The following is a 16,770-nucleotide window of genomic DNA, read 5'->3' as shown; positions in this document are numbered from 1 at the left end:
CAAAGTTTCACCAACTCATTTTGACCTCTTGAGAGCTTTGTTTTAAAAAATTATATTTCAAATTATATTGATTTATGGGATTTTGGAAATATGGCTATGTATTATCGTATGTTTTCAGGAAGGGTGGGTGTGTGAAGTCATGCTCATATTATAACATGTTATTTCTGTGTACATTATTAAATAATTATTTCATATTTTTTATTTATCAGCCATATAGTAACACGCACAAAACCCCGAAACAGCTTGTGGTTATGACTTCTGTGCGAACAAGCACCTAACATTATTCTAATACTATTTGTCTTACGTTTTGCTCATCTTAATATTTGTTTTATGGAGTTCGACATCAGCCATTACTCTAGAGAGCCTTTTTTTTTTTTTTTTTTGTCTTTCTGCTCATTTTGAAACACATGATCAAGTGTCAAAGGTCAGAAGCATGTTGAAGTGAAGTTTGAATTTTTGGAGGGCTTTAAATTTTGTTTCTACTTCCAGTAATATAGCATACATTTGATATAGTGTCTGTTACTTGCAACCAGCTGTTAATGGTACTATAAGGATGAACTAAAACAGCTTACGGTAATCAAGTTTGTAGGTAATGCTTTTAAATAAAAAATAATACAATATTATTGCAATAAAAAAAACTTTTTCCATTTGAATATATATTTTAAAATGTAATTTATTCTTGCAAAGGCAAGGATGAATTTTCAGCTGCCATTACTCCACATGATCTTCGAAGTTGTTAAGATTTGGTCCTCAAGAAATAAAGATTATTATGCTCTAAGTTAGCCTGCTGGAAAACGTAATATTGGTAACAAAACAGCCGCCCATATATCTGGATTTTTGATCCATGGGAATTTTTTATTTTGTTATAAAGACATACTTGAAGTGTTTTATTGGCTGAACTGTTTCAGTCATGTGACATCCAATATTGCATCTCTGCAGAATAAGATCCATTGCAGGTCCACGAGTCAAGCTGTGAGACTCTTTGGCCTTAAGGAGATAGTTTACTGCAGCTGGTGCTATTCGAGGTCATACGGTCAAATAAAGTAACTGAGCACTTCCTTTTTGAACCATGTAAACCTCAGTAGGTAATCTCTGTAGCTCATGCAAATTCTGTGGTTGCTGTTTATCTGATAAGCTCACCTCAAATAGCTCGATGTGGTTACTGTGCGATGCAAATGGCCTACCGGCTAGATTTGCATGCTTTCTAGGAGCAGCCATGTCACTTCCGTGTCTGCAGTGATTCAAAACCTGCGCTGACCGTAAAGTCAGTGTAATGTACAGAAGAGGGAGCGCAGTGGAAGTGGGTGCTGCTTGTTGTGTGCTCACGCTACTCAAAGCAGGAAATGCGTTATTAAAATGGAGCCGCATTTGCCATTTGACCCCAGTTTTTTTTTTTTTTTAAGCAAATCTCTCTGTTTCTGTCGCTCCTCCTCTTCCCAGAATCATCGCCTCGGCTAACTACAGTGAATTGATAAAAGACAAGTGCTCTTGTTTTATATGTACACTTAGAGATTGACTGATTGACTGATGGTGATTTGTAGCGGGGGAGGGGGTTTGGCCTGTCACTATGGCAACAACACAGTTTTTCGGCTCTGTCCGCCCATGTGGTGCTCACAGTGCACGTGTTGCCTCCCCCCACATAGCCCCACAGTTTCAGGCCGGTCTCTGAATGAGACTTCTGCAGGACTTGAGGGACAGTTGTAGCCTAGATTAGAGTGACTTTTCTGGCTCGCGCACTCAAATGCTGCCAGCGTCTCTGGTGTTATACATGCCACTCGTGCTGGGCTGTAGCCCGAGGTGCCGCCATATCCTACATCCCAAACTGCTCCCCTATTTCCACTGTTCTTGGAGTAATTATTGGGCCTGAGAATTGGGAAGTGGTTTTGGCATGCTGTTCAGCCCAGATTCTGTGAGTTTTCCCTGATTAATGTCACTCAGAATGGTTATTGTTAGAGGACGAACGATGTTGAACTAGAATGTACTGCTGTCAGAGTTTTGAAATCTGAACATTGACTTAACTAAGTTGCTGAACTACGAATGAAAATTCATATATTCACCAATATATTTTTATTCAGAATATATTATGTGTACTACTAGGGATTTAACAAACATAACAGTTCGGCACATATCAGTTTTGATGTCATTGTTTGATATGGTTTTGGTACAGCAGGTGGAAAAACTGAACTTAAATTATTATTATTATTTATTAAACAGTGGGTTACTAAACAAATTGCTTAACATTTCTTAATATTATCAATGTTGAAAACACTTGTGCTGTGGAACACATATTTTTGTGGAAACTATGATGCATACTTTTTAGGATTCTTTGACTCATTCTCAAGACTGAGTCATAGTTTTGCAACTTAACATTGTTAGTCTTCCCATTCCTTGACCTCTGACATTAACCATTTTTGGTTCTGGTTTAAGACTAGGGTTTAGAAATTGCTTGATTTTTTTTTTTTTATTCTTGTATGGTTGGCTGAAAACACTTATGGTGCTGTGTGAGTGTAATTCACCATTTACCGTCATTGGGGTGAGTACATTTACAAAATTGATAAGTCAACTGATAAGTCATGTATCTGTTTACATTTACATTGTTTTTTGCTCTGTCATAGCTGTACTTTTCCCCATAAAAAGTACAAACATACTCTTTCCTTCCCTAGATCTGCTCCAACTGAGCTGCACGTCCAGTTGACAGGTCCTGCCTTTGGTTTTGTAAGGAAACTGATGCTGAAGTGTGACTCCAGACCTGGAGACCTATAATAGCTGCCCCTTTATTTCTAGGTAGTTTCAAAAAATAGCATAGAGAAACATTTGAGGAGACATTACTGGACAAGGAGGAGGGCTGGCTGTTCAGAGTAGCTAAACAACTGATTTAAGAGGAGCGGCTGTCTGTCCTCATACTCGAAGCAGAAGGAGAGAGGGAGCGAGAGGATGGAGATAACAGCAGCCCGGCTGCTGGAAGGGTGGAGTGTATGTTGGGGGGTGTTGTAATCTTGTGACAGGGTCACGAGAAATAAATCAGACGCTTTAAATTATTCTATTTCTTTTCCTTGGCTCGTCTGGGAAGGGTTTGGAGGAGGAACCGCTTGCTTCATGAATGAATGAGTGTGTTTAGAGCTCAGTTGGAGGAAACGCCATGTTTAATTTGATGTGAATGAAAACCGCACTGTGAGAGACAGGAGTACAGGCCATTCTGTGTCATATTGGCCTGAGGTCACAACTAAAATCGACACAATTTAAGTCAACCATTATTCTGTGACAAAAAATATCTATACCTGTCATCCATATATCGTTCTATCTTTCTATCCATCGTTCTATCTATAGGTCTTTGTATCTCTGTTGTTCTATCGTTCTATCATTCTGTCTGTCTCTCTAACTGATCTATCTATCTGTTGTTCTTTCTGTCTGTCTGTCTATCCATTGTTCTATCATTCTGTCATTCTACTGTTCTATTTATTCCTTCCATCCATGCATCTATATATTGTACTATTGTTCTATTATTCTATCTGTCGTTCTACCTATCTGTTGTTCTACCATTAAAAAGCATAAGACACGTGCTTGCACATTTCAAAATCGAAACCTGTTGCAGGTGTTTTTATATTACTGTATTTCTTAAGGAAACCGACTGTAAGCAGACTGACTCTGAAGCAATCGCGAATTTTTGCACAGTTTATGGAGATAAATGCTATGGCCCCGCTAAAAAAAAGCCTAGCGATGCCCATGCTTCTTGTGACATTTCGGAGAACCAGGACAAATATTTAAATCGATCACTCAGGCATTTAAGAGGCACCGAATGAGGCACTGAAATCTGCGTTCTGATTCGGTTTGGTGTAAACCGATTCCATAGGTTTTGGTACCCAACCCTAGTCTCCATCTGTCTAGCTATCATTCTATCGTTGTCTCGCTCTAACTGTTCTGTCTATCTGTTTGTCAGTGGTATGTATCGTTCTTTCTGTCATTCTGTAACATTCTATATATCATATATTCTCTTTCATCATGTATCGTTCTATGTCTATCAATTTTTCTATCATTCTGTCTGTCATTCTATCATTCTATTTATTAATTCCATCAATCCATCCATTTATCTATTGTTCTATTATTCTATCTGTCATTCCGTCCATATTTATTTGTCTGTCTGTCTATCTACCTATCATTCTATTGTTCTGTCATTCTATCTACTGTCGTTCTACCATTCCATTCTATTCATTCCTTCCATCTGTCAGTTCATCCATCATTCATTCTGTTGTTTGTCTATAGTACTTTATCATTCTGTCATCTGTCTGTCTGTCTATTCATCTATCCAATCTATTCAGGCAGGTAGTCAGCTGACTGACCAAGAGAAATGTGATGTGCCAAAGTTCATGTTGTACTGCAGCAGGTGTTTTTTAGATTCTTCCTACTGTAACCACTCATTCACACGAGATCCAGCAGCGAGAGATGCTGATGCGTGTAGTATTTCTGTGATGGAAAGAAACTGGATGCACTAAAACAAACAAAAGGGAGTTTCTACTGCAACCAAGTGAATGTCACTTTGAACTTTGAATGCAGATTGTTTTTCCTTCAAAGCACTGCAAATATTTGTTATCAAACTTTTATTCTTTATAATCATAGTTCATAAAGGTGTAGAAGAGTTTAAGATTTCCCACTTCATTGAAAGCATTGTGACATCATCTGTTTCGGTTAAAGGTGTGCACAGAGTGAAGAGTGGCCTTCGATTTTCATTGTGTATTAAAATTTAATTTCTCTTGAGATTTAATGACGATGTCAGTAATGGAATGTGACTGAATGAGACCATTATAGCAGCTTTAGACTTTTGATCGCAGACTTTGGTGCTTTGGCAGATCTTAGCTTGAGATGTAGATGAGATCTGGAGTCGTTTAATCAGGTTACAGATCTTAGAAGCAGAACCCTTCTGCAAAAATCTCCATTTAATCAACTGTATAGAGAAACAAGTTTGGATTTATTTTTTTGTGGTTTGGGTCTTTTGGGTTTGCTGGACAGGGCTGAAACGCTCAGAGATGAGAATGAGTCACATGCTCATTAGATACTTTCAAGAGCTACAACAAATCTATTCGGCATCAGACATTTCTAGAAAATTCCCTGCTACCTGAAATGAATCATAAGCCATTAGAGCTCAATCTCATCTATCTCTTCCCCAAAAAGGCTTGCGGTTTGTTTTGATGGACATCCTATAATAAGCCAAGAGTCTCTTGGCATTAATGTATCCCTATATTTGGATAAGATGGTTTTTTTTTTTTTGTGATCGGGAAAATCCCCTTTTCACATGCTTTCCGCGTTTAGGACATTTCCTGGTTGTGCGGGCAACAAAGCCATCTTTTCTGCTTTTGTGCAAAGATGCAGTAAGAAACATTGTGGCATGTTGCTCAGCTGCAAGATTAGCCGCAACAATTAGACCTGATGCATGTTTTGCGGGTTGCATGTGAGTTTTGATTGATGCATAGATACTGTAATTTGATGCAGTTGGATTTGCTGTTTGACCTGTTTGATATGAAGCACATTGACTCTCCAGGGATCCAGTCCTGTCATAAGATAATCAGCACTGACCCATTAAAAACCAGCTTGGGTTGAACTCTTCTTTTTGCTTTTAAGAAGCATTGTGCACCTTTATCATCTCTCTTGGTTAAACCTCGGGTGTTGCCACTTCAGTTGTCTAATACATCGCTTCTTACTGTATTTCCATTTTGGAGCTGCTACACAATCAGCGTGTTTAACGGGTATCTCCCTTAGCATGAATCCACTGAAAGTAAAGAGAAAAATAACTTTCTTTTGGCTTCTCCTAAAAGATCAATTACCTGATTTCTGTAGTTTGTGTTTGGTACTTCCAGTGGTCCAGCATCCAGTGGTTTTCTAAAAAGATTTTAAATATTGTTTGTGGTAACATCCCTAATTGATAAAAAAAAAAGAAAAAAAAAGAAATTCCAACTAAAAAGCAACATATCAGACCAAGAAAATATTAGCTTGTAAAAGGTTGACCCAGCGCATTAAATGCAGCCTTTTTTGTTGAAAGAGAATGTTTATTGCTCTTTTATAAGATAAAGTGCTCCATTAAGAGGTTATGAACAAGAATATTATAAACCACTTTGCACATGACCAGCAATGTCTTTTAAGAAGCAAAATATAACATTTGTGCCATGTAAAAAGCAAATGAGTGTGATGCAAATGGGAAAATGTTAACGGAACATTTCATACTTTAGTTAGGTGGTTGAAGTTGCAAAATTTTGTGGTTAGTCACAAATTCAGATGGGGAATTGTTTGGGAAACCTGTTAGCAGTGGTGCTTGGTATTGCCTGGTGGACAATAAAAGTGGCAGAAAAATCTAGTAGGTTTTGTGCTGCAAGTAGCATTAAAATCTCTAAAAGCAGTTTAAACTGCAGCAGCACATTTACATTCCTCAGAGCCTCAGCGTTTTTCCAAAAACTGAGTAGGATTTGGCTTTATTTGTACAGATATGTTCGTGGCCCTTCGCTGATCGGTTCACTTCCTGCAGTCACAAAGGGGATGAAGGACTCCTCTCATTCTGAAAAAATGGCCTTCCTTTGAAATCCTCACGCAGCTGAACTGGGAGTGTTATGTAACAAGAGGGAAGGAGAAAGAGCTTTTAATTGTGTGTAAAACAGAGGGACTGTTTTGTTTGAGGGGTTTACAGTTCGACAGAAAACTGCATCTTTAGAAATTGTCATGGTCTCTCGATAGGTTTGTTCTGTTGCTGGAGGTGTTGCGCTTTAGAAAATCTCTGTGGTTTCCCACCAAAACCTACGCAAAGGTTTCACCTCCTTCTGCTGTGGCTACAGTTTAATAGAAGCCACTTTACACACCTTGGAAGCGACATTTTGCCCTTAAATAACCTTTCAGAGAACAGTTCTTACCATTTTTTTCTTAGTGTGAAGAACATTTTTAAAATGTAAACAACCATTTTGTTTTTGCTGGAAATTAAATTTTATAGAATGAATAGGTTCCTTTGGACATTGAAAGTTCTTCATGGAACCGTAGATGCCAATAAAGAGTTAAGATTGTAACATTCAACTTGACATTTAAAATGTACTCTGTCTACTTTCACTATGTTCTGATCATAGTGCTCTTTTAAGGGATTCATGCTATTTTAAAGGACTTAACCTTTGAATACCCTGTTTCATTTAAAATGTGAGTGTGATTTCATGGTAGCTTTAATCTGTGTTTCAATATGAGGGTCTGTGTGTGTGTGGGTGTGTTTTTGTGACATATCAGGACAAAACTCTGTATAATGACATGGGTATGACACAAGTATTACAAGGAGAGGGTGACTTATGAGGACATAACCCATGTCCCCATTTTTCAAAACGCTTCTAAATCATACAGAATTTTTTTTTTTGAGAAAGTAAAAATGCACAAAGTTTCTGGTTAGGGTTAGGTGTCAGGTTGGTGTAGGGCCATAGAATATACAGTTTGTACAGTATAAAAACCATTACGCCTATGGGATGAACCCACGTTTCACAAAAACAAACATGTGTATGTGTACGCGCAAGTTCACATGTGTAACAGATCATATGAGCCCTTTTGAAGTGCATGTGAAAATGCATTCCGAGCTGATCACGTGTCCCCGCCCTCGCGCCACGTCAATCATTGTGTGAACAAGGCGGGGCTTACAGAAGGTCAGAGACTCAAATCTCAAGGAGCGGATTCAAGTGAGACAAGATGGACAAGACAGTTGGTCCGTGTATGTTTTGATCATTTCGGTTTATGGCTTCAATATTTCATTCGCACTTGTGGGCGGAGCTGAAACGCTGCTTTCGTCTGATTGGTGTAATCGCTCCACCTTCAGCTGGGTCTTGTCATTCTTTCAGACAGAATAAGAGTCAGTGCGAGTGAAGCACTGTAATGTCTGAAACTACACTCACTGTAAATTAGCATAATATTTGAATCAGATGTATCTGGGCACATAATTCGTGCTGCTGAGACCTGCAAATTATTTCTAGGTCGTAGTATTGTATGAATATTGTCCCACTGATAAAAACAGTGCAAATAGTTCTGTCACTTTGGATAACAGTGAAGTGGAAATAAATATAGTTACATTTATGAAATAAAATTAAATAGGATTTTTTGGGAAGGTAAGTCTGGCCAGTTATACAAGCAACACTAGTCAGACGAGTCTGAAGATCTGAGCTGAATTGGGTGAAACATTAAAGTTCTAGTCTGTGTCAATTACTCTCATAATAAATAATAATAATAATAATGTTACCTGTATTTTTCGGTATAAGTTACATCAGTCCAAAAATACCTCATGACGAGGAAAAAAACATATATAAATCTCACTGGACTATAAGTCGCATTTATTCAGGACCAAGAGAAAACATTACCGTCTACAGCCGCGAGAGGGCGCTCTGGGGTAGGCTACAGGAGCACTGAGCAGCATAGAGCTAATTTTACTATTTTTATTTAGAAATGTAACTATATTCATTTTTACAATTATTTATTAATGTAACACATACACACACACACACACACACATACCTAGTGCCTTATGACTTAAAAGATGAGAGTGGTAAATGTTACAGACATGGAACTGTTCAGTCTATTGTTGATTTTTATTTCCACTTCACTGTTATCCAAAGGGACAGAACTATTTGCACTGTATTTATCAGTGGGACAATATTCATACAATACTACAACCTAGAAAATAATTTGCAGGTCTCAGCAGCACGAATTATGTGCCCAGCTACATCTGATTCAAATATTATGCTAATTAACAGTGAGCGGTGGTTTCAGACATTACAGTGCTTCACTCGCACTGACTCTTATTCTGTCTGAAAGAATGAAAAGACAGAGCTGAAGGCTGTCAGATGAAAACCGATCCGATTCGACCAATCAGATGAAAGCAGCGTTTCAGCTGCGCCCACAAGTGCGAATGAAATATTGAAGCCATAAACCGAAATGATCAAAACATACACAGACCAACTGTCTTGTCCATCTTGTCTCACTTGAATCCGCTCCTTGAGATTTGAGTCTCTGACCTTCTGTAAGCCCCGCCTTGTTCACACAATGATTGACGTGGCGCGAGGGCGGGGACACGTGATCGGCTCGGAATGCATTTTCAATGTGCACATTGAATTTTGCTACATTCATTGCGGGACACCGAATGAAAATGCAATCGTAAGTGTCTTGACTGTGAGTGTTAATGCATTTAAGAAAAATAGCATTTAAATGATATTTTTGCCACAGTTTTTGCTTTAACGTGTTAGACATATCTAATCATTTCTGTAATACATTTTCATTTTAATTTTGCAACTTATAAAGCGTTAAAATTAATATTCATTTTACATATTAAAACTGGTGTAGTAAATGGCAAATGAAAATTATGTAATTTAATTTTCATTTTCATTTTGCACCAAACGTTGCACAAATGTATTGGAAAATGTAAATGTAAATACAGAAATGCATTGCCATTTTACATATTGCATTGTCATTTTGCATATTACATCCCAAATTGAATAATGCTACCCATATGCTTCCATAGAGAAGAAGTGTTTACTGTGAATTGAACCACTGTTAATTATATTGGGATTTTTATTTCATTTTGATTAATTGTTCAGTTCCTTCATGAATCCCCACGGGTTTGCAAACTGCCATTTGGGAAATGCTGATGTAACCAAAAAGAGCATAAAACTAACCAAAAAGTGTGCTGCTTACAATTACAAGTAAAATAAATGCCATAGACTTTTTTTTTTATTATTTTTTTTTTTTTGACTGGCAGCTAACACAGGCACGTATTTGCTCTCATTAATTAGAAGAGGTTCTTTTCTCTCAAAAGAACAATATAGAGTTTTGTTGTTTAATTAAATAATTTAAAGTGTCCTGATTTGCTCCCACATTGTGACCAAGCCCAACAGATGATCATGAATGAAGGGTGCTGTACAAATGATCAGATTTTGAAGGTAAACCTGACCTCTGACCCTTACCTCTGTTCTAGGCACGGGTGAGAGCGGCAAGAGTACGTTCATCAAACAGATGCGTATCATCCATGGCACCGGGTACACAGAAGAAGACAAACGTGGATTCACCAAGCTAGTGTACCAGAATATCTTCACCTCCATGCAGTCCATGATCCGCGCCACAGAGAACCTGAAAATCGGCTTCAAGTATGAGCAGAACAAGGTAAAAAACATTAATGTTGACTGTTGAAGTTAGGAACTGATGAAAACATGTCTAGGTCATGTTTCACACCTAAATCAAAAGACGTGTATTTGTGCTCCACTAGTAGGCTCTATTGCAAAAAAACTCATCTTTAAATTAATAGTTCACCCAAAAATGAAATGTACTCACCCTCAGCCCATCCAAGATTTCCAAGTTTGTTTTTTTGTATGAACAGATTTGGAGAAATTTAGCTGCATATCACTTGCTCACCAATGTATGCTCTGCTGTGAATGGGTGCCATCAGAATGAGAGACCAAACATCTGACAAAAACATAAAAATCCACTCCAGTGCATTAATGCCTTGTGAAGCAAAAAGCTGTGTTTCTAAGAAGTAAATACATCATTAAGCAACTCAAGTTTGTCTCGTCTGAATCAGGTTGCTCAAATCAAGACTCATTTATAAGCTAAACAAATATGTAGATGGATTTTGACATGGGAGGACAACAGGGGGTGGATTTTTTTTCCCTGGAGGAAGTATCATTTTGGATTATGGCTGGAAGAAACCGTTTGAAGTTCAAGTCTTAAAGATGGATTTGTTTCTTACAAACATGCAGTTTTGGCTTCACATGACAGGGTGTCCGCGGGGTTTTAAAAAGTATTAAAAAGTGATAAATCAAAATGGTCAAATTTAAGGCCATTAAAAGTGTTAAATGTGGTCTCAGAGGTATTATTTTTTTCCAAATTAGGTATTATTTTTTCCAGACTATCAGGTGTCTTATTCTGATTGAAATTCTATCTGCGTTCGTGTTAGTTCGTTTATATGGGCTTTAGCATATCTGGGCACATAATCAAAGATCTTCCGTCTCCGTCTCAACGTATGTTTGATGCTGACGTCATATTCAGTGGTCGTTCGGCATCATCTCAGAACACTGCGCGCTCAACAGAAGTGGCTGGCTTACGTTTTATTTTAGACTTGCTTCAAGGCATATCTTCAACGACTGGACAACCATCGTCGTCTTCATGGACAAATGCAAGTTTTCTAATAGCTGGGTTAACGACCGGTAGTACCGAGGTCCCGTTCAAACCCGGTTCTTGACGCATACAGCGCTATGATTTCCGCGAAGCAGAAAACGAGTACGGAATCTCAAAATCCAGTCATGTAAATGAAACTTACATTTTAATATGGAAAGTCATGGAATTTGTGAAAGCATAAATTAATCAAATCAAATCTCCATATGGACCAGTATCTGTAAATGTTAAGCCGCAAAAGTTGCTTGAAATATGAATCCGTGTTCTGCGCGTCTCTGTGTGAATTAATGAATGGCAGAGATGTGCTGGTTTATTTACTACATAGACTGAAGCGCATGACGCTTGCTCTTGTCTTCTCCTTTCAAAATAATGGAGTTCATTTAGAATTATTCATATTCATTTTCGAAAAAGCAGAATACATACCGGTTTCTCCGGTAGTGGGCGGAGCTAATGCGCAAATAGCAATTTCAAAATGACAAATATGCATTCATTAGGCCTAAAAGAAAATTTTTACATAAGGGCATTGTGCTAGAAATATTACTATTATTTAGTAAAACGTATGTGATACTGCTACCACTGTTGCAAAAAAATAAAAAACTTTATTTAAAAAAAAAAAAAAAAAAAATCTCAATATTTCTTCCATGTTTTAATTTTAATAGCAAATCCCCTTTATTTACCAAACATAAAATGTTTAAATTTGATAAATTAAAAGACAAATTAAATTTGGGTGAAACTTGTTTACTGTTTTTCATAATTATATAACTTGTAGAAAAACTTTAAACACAATTCTAAATAAGTATAAAGAATGGCATTGGTTTTATTTTTAGTGCTAAAAAGTTATTTTTTTTTTTTTATTAGCAAATTTTTGTGTTTTGCTTTGGTACCGAAATTGGTACAGAGAACCGTGGATTTTCACTGGTATCGGTACCGAATACTGAAATATTGGTACCGTGACAACACTAACAGGCAGGCTTATTGTTCGGTCTATCCATTTTCTCCATTGCCCATTTTATGGTATTTCTTTTATTTTTATTTACGAAGTGAAATAAATGTGCAATATGCTGTCAACATCAGTCTCTAAATCTATTATTTTTTGTATGTTATATATGTCAAAATCTGTGTAAATAATAGAAAGGTCGCTGATGTTAAATGTCACCCCGTCCCGTATACGGGACACCTACGTTGACTATACTATATTACAATCAAATTTAATCTAATCTTGACAAACTATATATCGTTGGAAAGGTCTAAGACTCCCAAATATATATTATACCAATATTTTTTGTTAAAAATTATGTAGGAAAAGTAATAGATGAATTTATGACAAGAGTGCACCCTCAGAAATCTACATTACAAAAGGAGCTTTTACCTTTGTTTAAAAAAAAGACTTCCTCGTTGCCTTTTTCTCTATCACATTTTAGAAATCATCAGAAGTTATATATCACTTGAAAACATAAAATCTCAAAATTCATCCTTCAAAACCCATTTTAAAATCAGACATTGCATTACCATGTAAATGGCACATCACAATCATGTTACAAAATGTTTTCAGTCATGAAATATAAAAATTTAGGTTTGTATCATGCACATTCAAGTCTATCTTCAAAAACGTGAGTGACAGTTATCAGGTTAACACTTGCAATTCAGTGTTGTGATGGTTTTAAAAAATATTCTGAAGGTAGTGAAAAAGGTATTAAAAAGTAGTAAATTTAAATGCTGTTTTATAACAAAGTTCGGGAGGAACAGTCGCAGTTCATTAACCTGATTAACACAAGTGGAGACCAATCAGTAATCAACTCATGACAAGGTATAAATAACAGCAGAACCTATCTCTGTTCATTGACGGTTTTCAGCATCCCTCCTCCCTTTCTCCTCACTTATAGATCCATCTACTCTTACCACAACCGGGGGGAGTACTCTGGGTTCGGGCCATATCCCGAGCTCGGAGCCCTCCACCCGGACAGCACGCCAAATACGCATAAACTTACGGTATTAATATACGTAGATGTGAACTCGTGAACTTAAAGATTGCAGTATATACCCTGCATGATGTTAACTGATGGACTGGAGTGCTGTGGATGACTTGTGAATTATTGTTATGTAGGGCTGGGTATTGTTCAAAATCTTTCGATCCGGTGCCAATTTCGATAACTCAGTTTCGATACCGGTTCCTAACGATACTTTTTTCGATACCATATGTTTTAAAATCCATTTCAACATCAACACAAATACATGGAACACAAAACTTTTATTTTTCACCTTAATTAAAACAAATTCTGGTAACACTTCACAATCAGGATAACATTATTAATACAACTGGTTGTGCTTTTTGGATAGGGGTGCGCCATTCAGGGGCGGACTGGGACCAAAAAGTGGCCCTGGACTTTCTGGCCCACAGCAGCCCACCACATCATAACGCAAACGCTCCTGTTTTGATGTCATTTATTAATGTAATATTTAAGTAAACAGTTTTGGGATTTTAACCAATATGGCAACTGATCCTCCGTAAAAAAAAAAAAAAGAAAAGAAAAGCAGCTGTTCATTTAGCGACTCCTAGTGAGCGATACATGCTCATCAAGACACAAACATTATTCTAGAACTCACACTTTGCATTCAGTTATTAGATCCATACAAATCATGCATGAAATTGAAGTTTATATGTGCTTTACAGATGAACTTGAAGTCTTTATTCATTCGAGATTTTCAATAACAGATCATCTTTGGCTCGGTAATACAAGTTCATGATCCGATTAGTGAACCGATGATTCTTTTGAGTCAATCTTTTGAAATAATAATTTATTTTGTTTAACGAAACCAGCGTGGAAACCAGTATTTCACAAACTGGATAGATCTGAGGTGCAGGGCTCGCAAAATCGCTAGCCCCACGTCCCGAGGCTATTGTGTTTTCCAGTCCAATGGGCTATCGTGAATAGTGATGTAAAATTCCTAACTTGATTCGCGTTGTTCACTCGTTTCTAAATATTGCTGATTCAAGCGTTTTAAACAATTCACGCGCATTCTGAGCTTGCGCTCACTCATTCAAAGCACGCGCTACGAGCAGCATTTAAGACAATGCGCGTACAGAGAATGAATTCATCTTTCGCGTTTCGTAGCTTCTGAATGAACACATACACACAATTGTATCAAAATAATTGTCTCTGCAAGTATTCTCGTAAACACAGTCGGTTATGTTTTACGTGAACGTATACAGTGGCCTGCTGCTTAGTGAAATTCGCTGATAAATCTGTCTCTCTCTCTCTGTTTTTTAGACAACGTGATAGGGGCGTGTTTCAAGATACGCAATGGAGTAGACCAAACTAAACAGGGAGGGAGGGCAAGCCGGCTTTGGTTGCAATACTCTTATCGCATATGTTGCACTTTGCTGACTCGGCATCCACTTATAAAGTGTAGCCACACTTTAGACCTTTTTGACATTGTAAAACGGAAACGTTTTGAGAAAAAACAGCTACACTTGTGTTGTGTGACTACGAGTATCTTCAAAAATCCTCCCCATCAAGTCACGTGGTGGTCGACAGCCATTCACGGCGAATTTAGGTCCTTACATGCACGTATGCTACAAGCTCACACAGACCCAGCCGCTTGGCAAAAAAAAAAAAAAAAAACCCCGGCCGCTTAGCTTTTGGAACCAAAATTTGGCACCGAAGATAAATAATTTTTTGATACTCATAGTATCGAAGTTTTTCGTTCGATACCATAAAGGCATCGAAGTTCGGTACCCAGCCCTAGTTATGTTTTATCAGCTGTTTGGACTCTCATTCTGACGGCACCCATTCACTGATCATTGATAAGCAAGTGTGTGTTATGCAAAATTTCTGCTCCATGAAAAAACAAACTCATCTACATCTTTAAAAAGATTTAGATTCAAATTATGTCTAGATTTTAGCTGATGTAACTGGTTGTCATTGCTTCTAACCAACCATTTTAACCATGAATTAGTTTTCACCTTTCATATGCTTTGGTGGGGCAGATGAAAAAAGTGCATATATTCCACGTAGTCCTCACTATTAATAAGATGTCATGCATAATAGAAGCTCCATAATTATAGAAGGGCCAGAGCATGTTGAAAATGCACATCTGCACTGCTGTAGATTCTCAATATTCTCTATTGCTTTTACATTAAAGCTGCGGTAGGTAACTTTTGATGCTCTAGCGGTTAATAAACAGAACTGCTTGCGTCTTGCGGAAGAACATTGTAGCCGGAACTACTACTCTCTGTTTATGTCTATGAAGAATCACAAAGTTACTGGGTTATACTGCTGCAACGACGCGTCGACATATTTTTGTAGTCAACGTAATCGATGACGTCGACGCATCGTTGCAGCATGAAATGCGTGAAATGCGTCGACGCGTCACACAGTTTGTTTACATCTCGAGTAATGGCATACTGGGAATGGAGAAAGTTGCATTCTATCACAAAAACAGAGACCACTGTTATCAAAAGTATGGGAATACTTTAAACAGAGGACAAATAAAATGGCCCTTTGTTCCCTTTGCAAAACCGATATGGTGTACCACGGCAGCACAACTGCGATGCACGAGCATCTCAGAGGAAAACATCTTGGCGCTCTCCGGTGTTACGGTTTAACTGGTTACCGTGTGATCTGGTGACCAACTTCCTGGTTCAGGTCTGATATTCTTGCGCTTGCGGCATTCTGAAAAGTTGAGATGTTTTTAACTCGATGCGGTGCGGACGCGCCTGGAAAAAACAAGCACGTTGCACCACGTGCGCGTCGCTTCCGTTATGAGCGCGCTTATCGCACGCCTACATTGGAAATAACGAACTCGAGCGCGCAAAAGACGCGATGTGAACTGTCCCCTGATCTATAATATAGAACGTGTTTTATATATATATATATATATATATATATATATATATATATATATATATATATATATATATACAAAGATCAGTGGAACTGCCCCTTAAAAGACAGCGCGCCGCGAGACAACAGTCACAAACCACCGAGCCACCCCGAATCAGCTCCAGATCTCTGGAAACCATGCTAAACCATAGCAGAACCCTGACTACATTTTATGGTTTGTGATGCTAAAGAACATTTCATGACGTATCAGACAACTGTAAATTTATGGCTACTGTGGTTTAATTATAAACGCTATCATAAGCTCATATTTACCATAGTAAAATAATTTTATTTGCCTCTTTATTATTTTGTACTGTAAAAACTTCAAAAATGAATAAAGGTTGAAATATTATATTAGAAGTTGTACTCATATTTTTTTTGTAAAGTTATCGAAAGGATTCATTAGCTAAAAAAAAAAAGAACATTAGAATAATTATTTATTGTAATAAAAATAATCATTAGATTAGTCGACTAATCGAAAAAATAATCTTTAGTTGCAGCTCTACTGGGTTACTCTGCCGCGGTACCCCCAAAGCAATCTAAAATAGTCCGAATATAAACACTTATTATAGGTGCACTCTAGTGATTCAGGACAAGCCAAAAACACGGTTTGGAAATTGATTCATGGTGTACTCTCTTATTATATACATTTTCTACATTTTGAACACACAAAGTTCCGGACCTCAGCTCTGATTGGTTGTTTTCTTACCGGGAGCGGTCCGTAACT

General features: G+C 37.5%; 1 protein-coding gene across 1 annotated transcript in view; it reads left to right on the top strand.

Moving 5' to 3' along the window:
• Positions 1-16,770, top strand: part of LOC127950782 (guanine nucleotide-binding protein subunit alpha-11) — a 45,306-nt gene that overhangs the window by 14,798 nt on the left and 13,738 nt on the right. The window contains exon 2 of the mRNA XM_052548070.1: positions 9,968-10,152. Coding sequence (XP_052404030.1) covers positions 9,968-10,152 — 185 coding nt within the window. The remainder of the gene's footprint in view (positions 1-9,967; positions 10,153-16,770) is intronic.

Source organism: Carassius gibelio, chromosome B2, assembly GCF_023724105.1.
Source record: "Carassius gibelio isolate Cgi1373 ecotype wild population from Czech Republic chromosome B2, carGib1.2-hapl.c, whole genome shotgun sequence".
Lineage (NCBI taxonomy): Eukaryota > Metazoa > Chordata > Actinopteri > Cypriniformes > Cyprinidae > Carassius > Carassius gibelio.
Note: the sequence above shows the minus strand (reverse complement) of the source record. Positions and strands in the feature narration are given on the sequence as shown.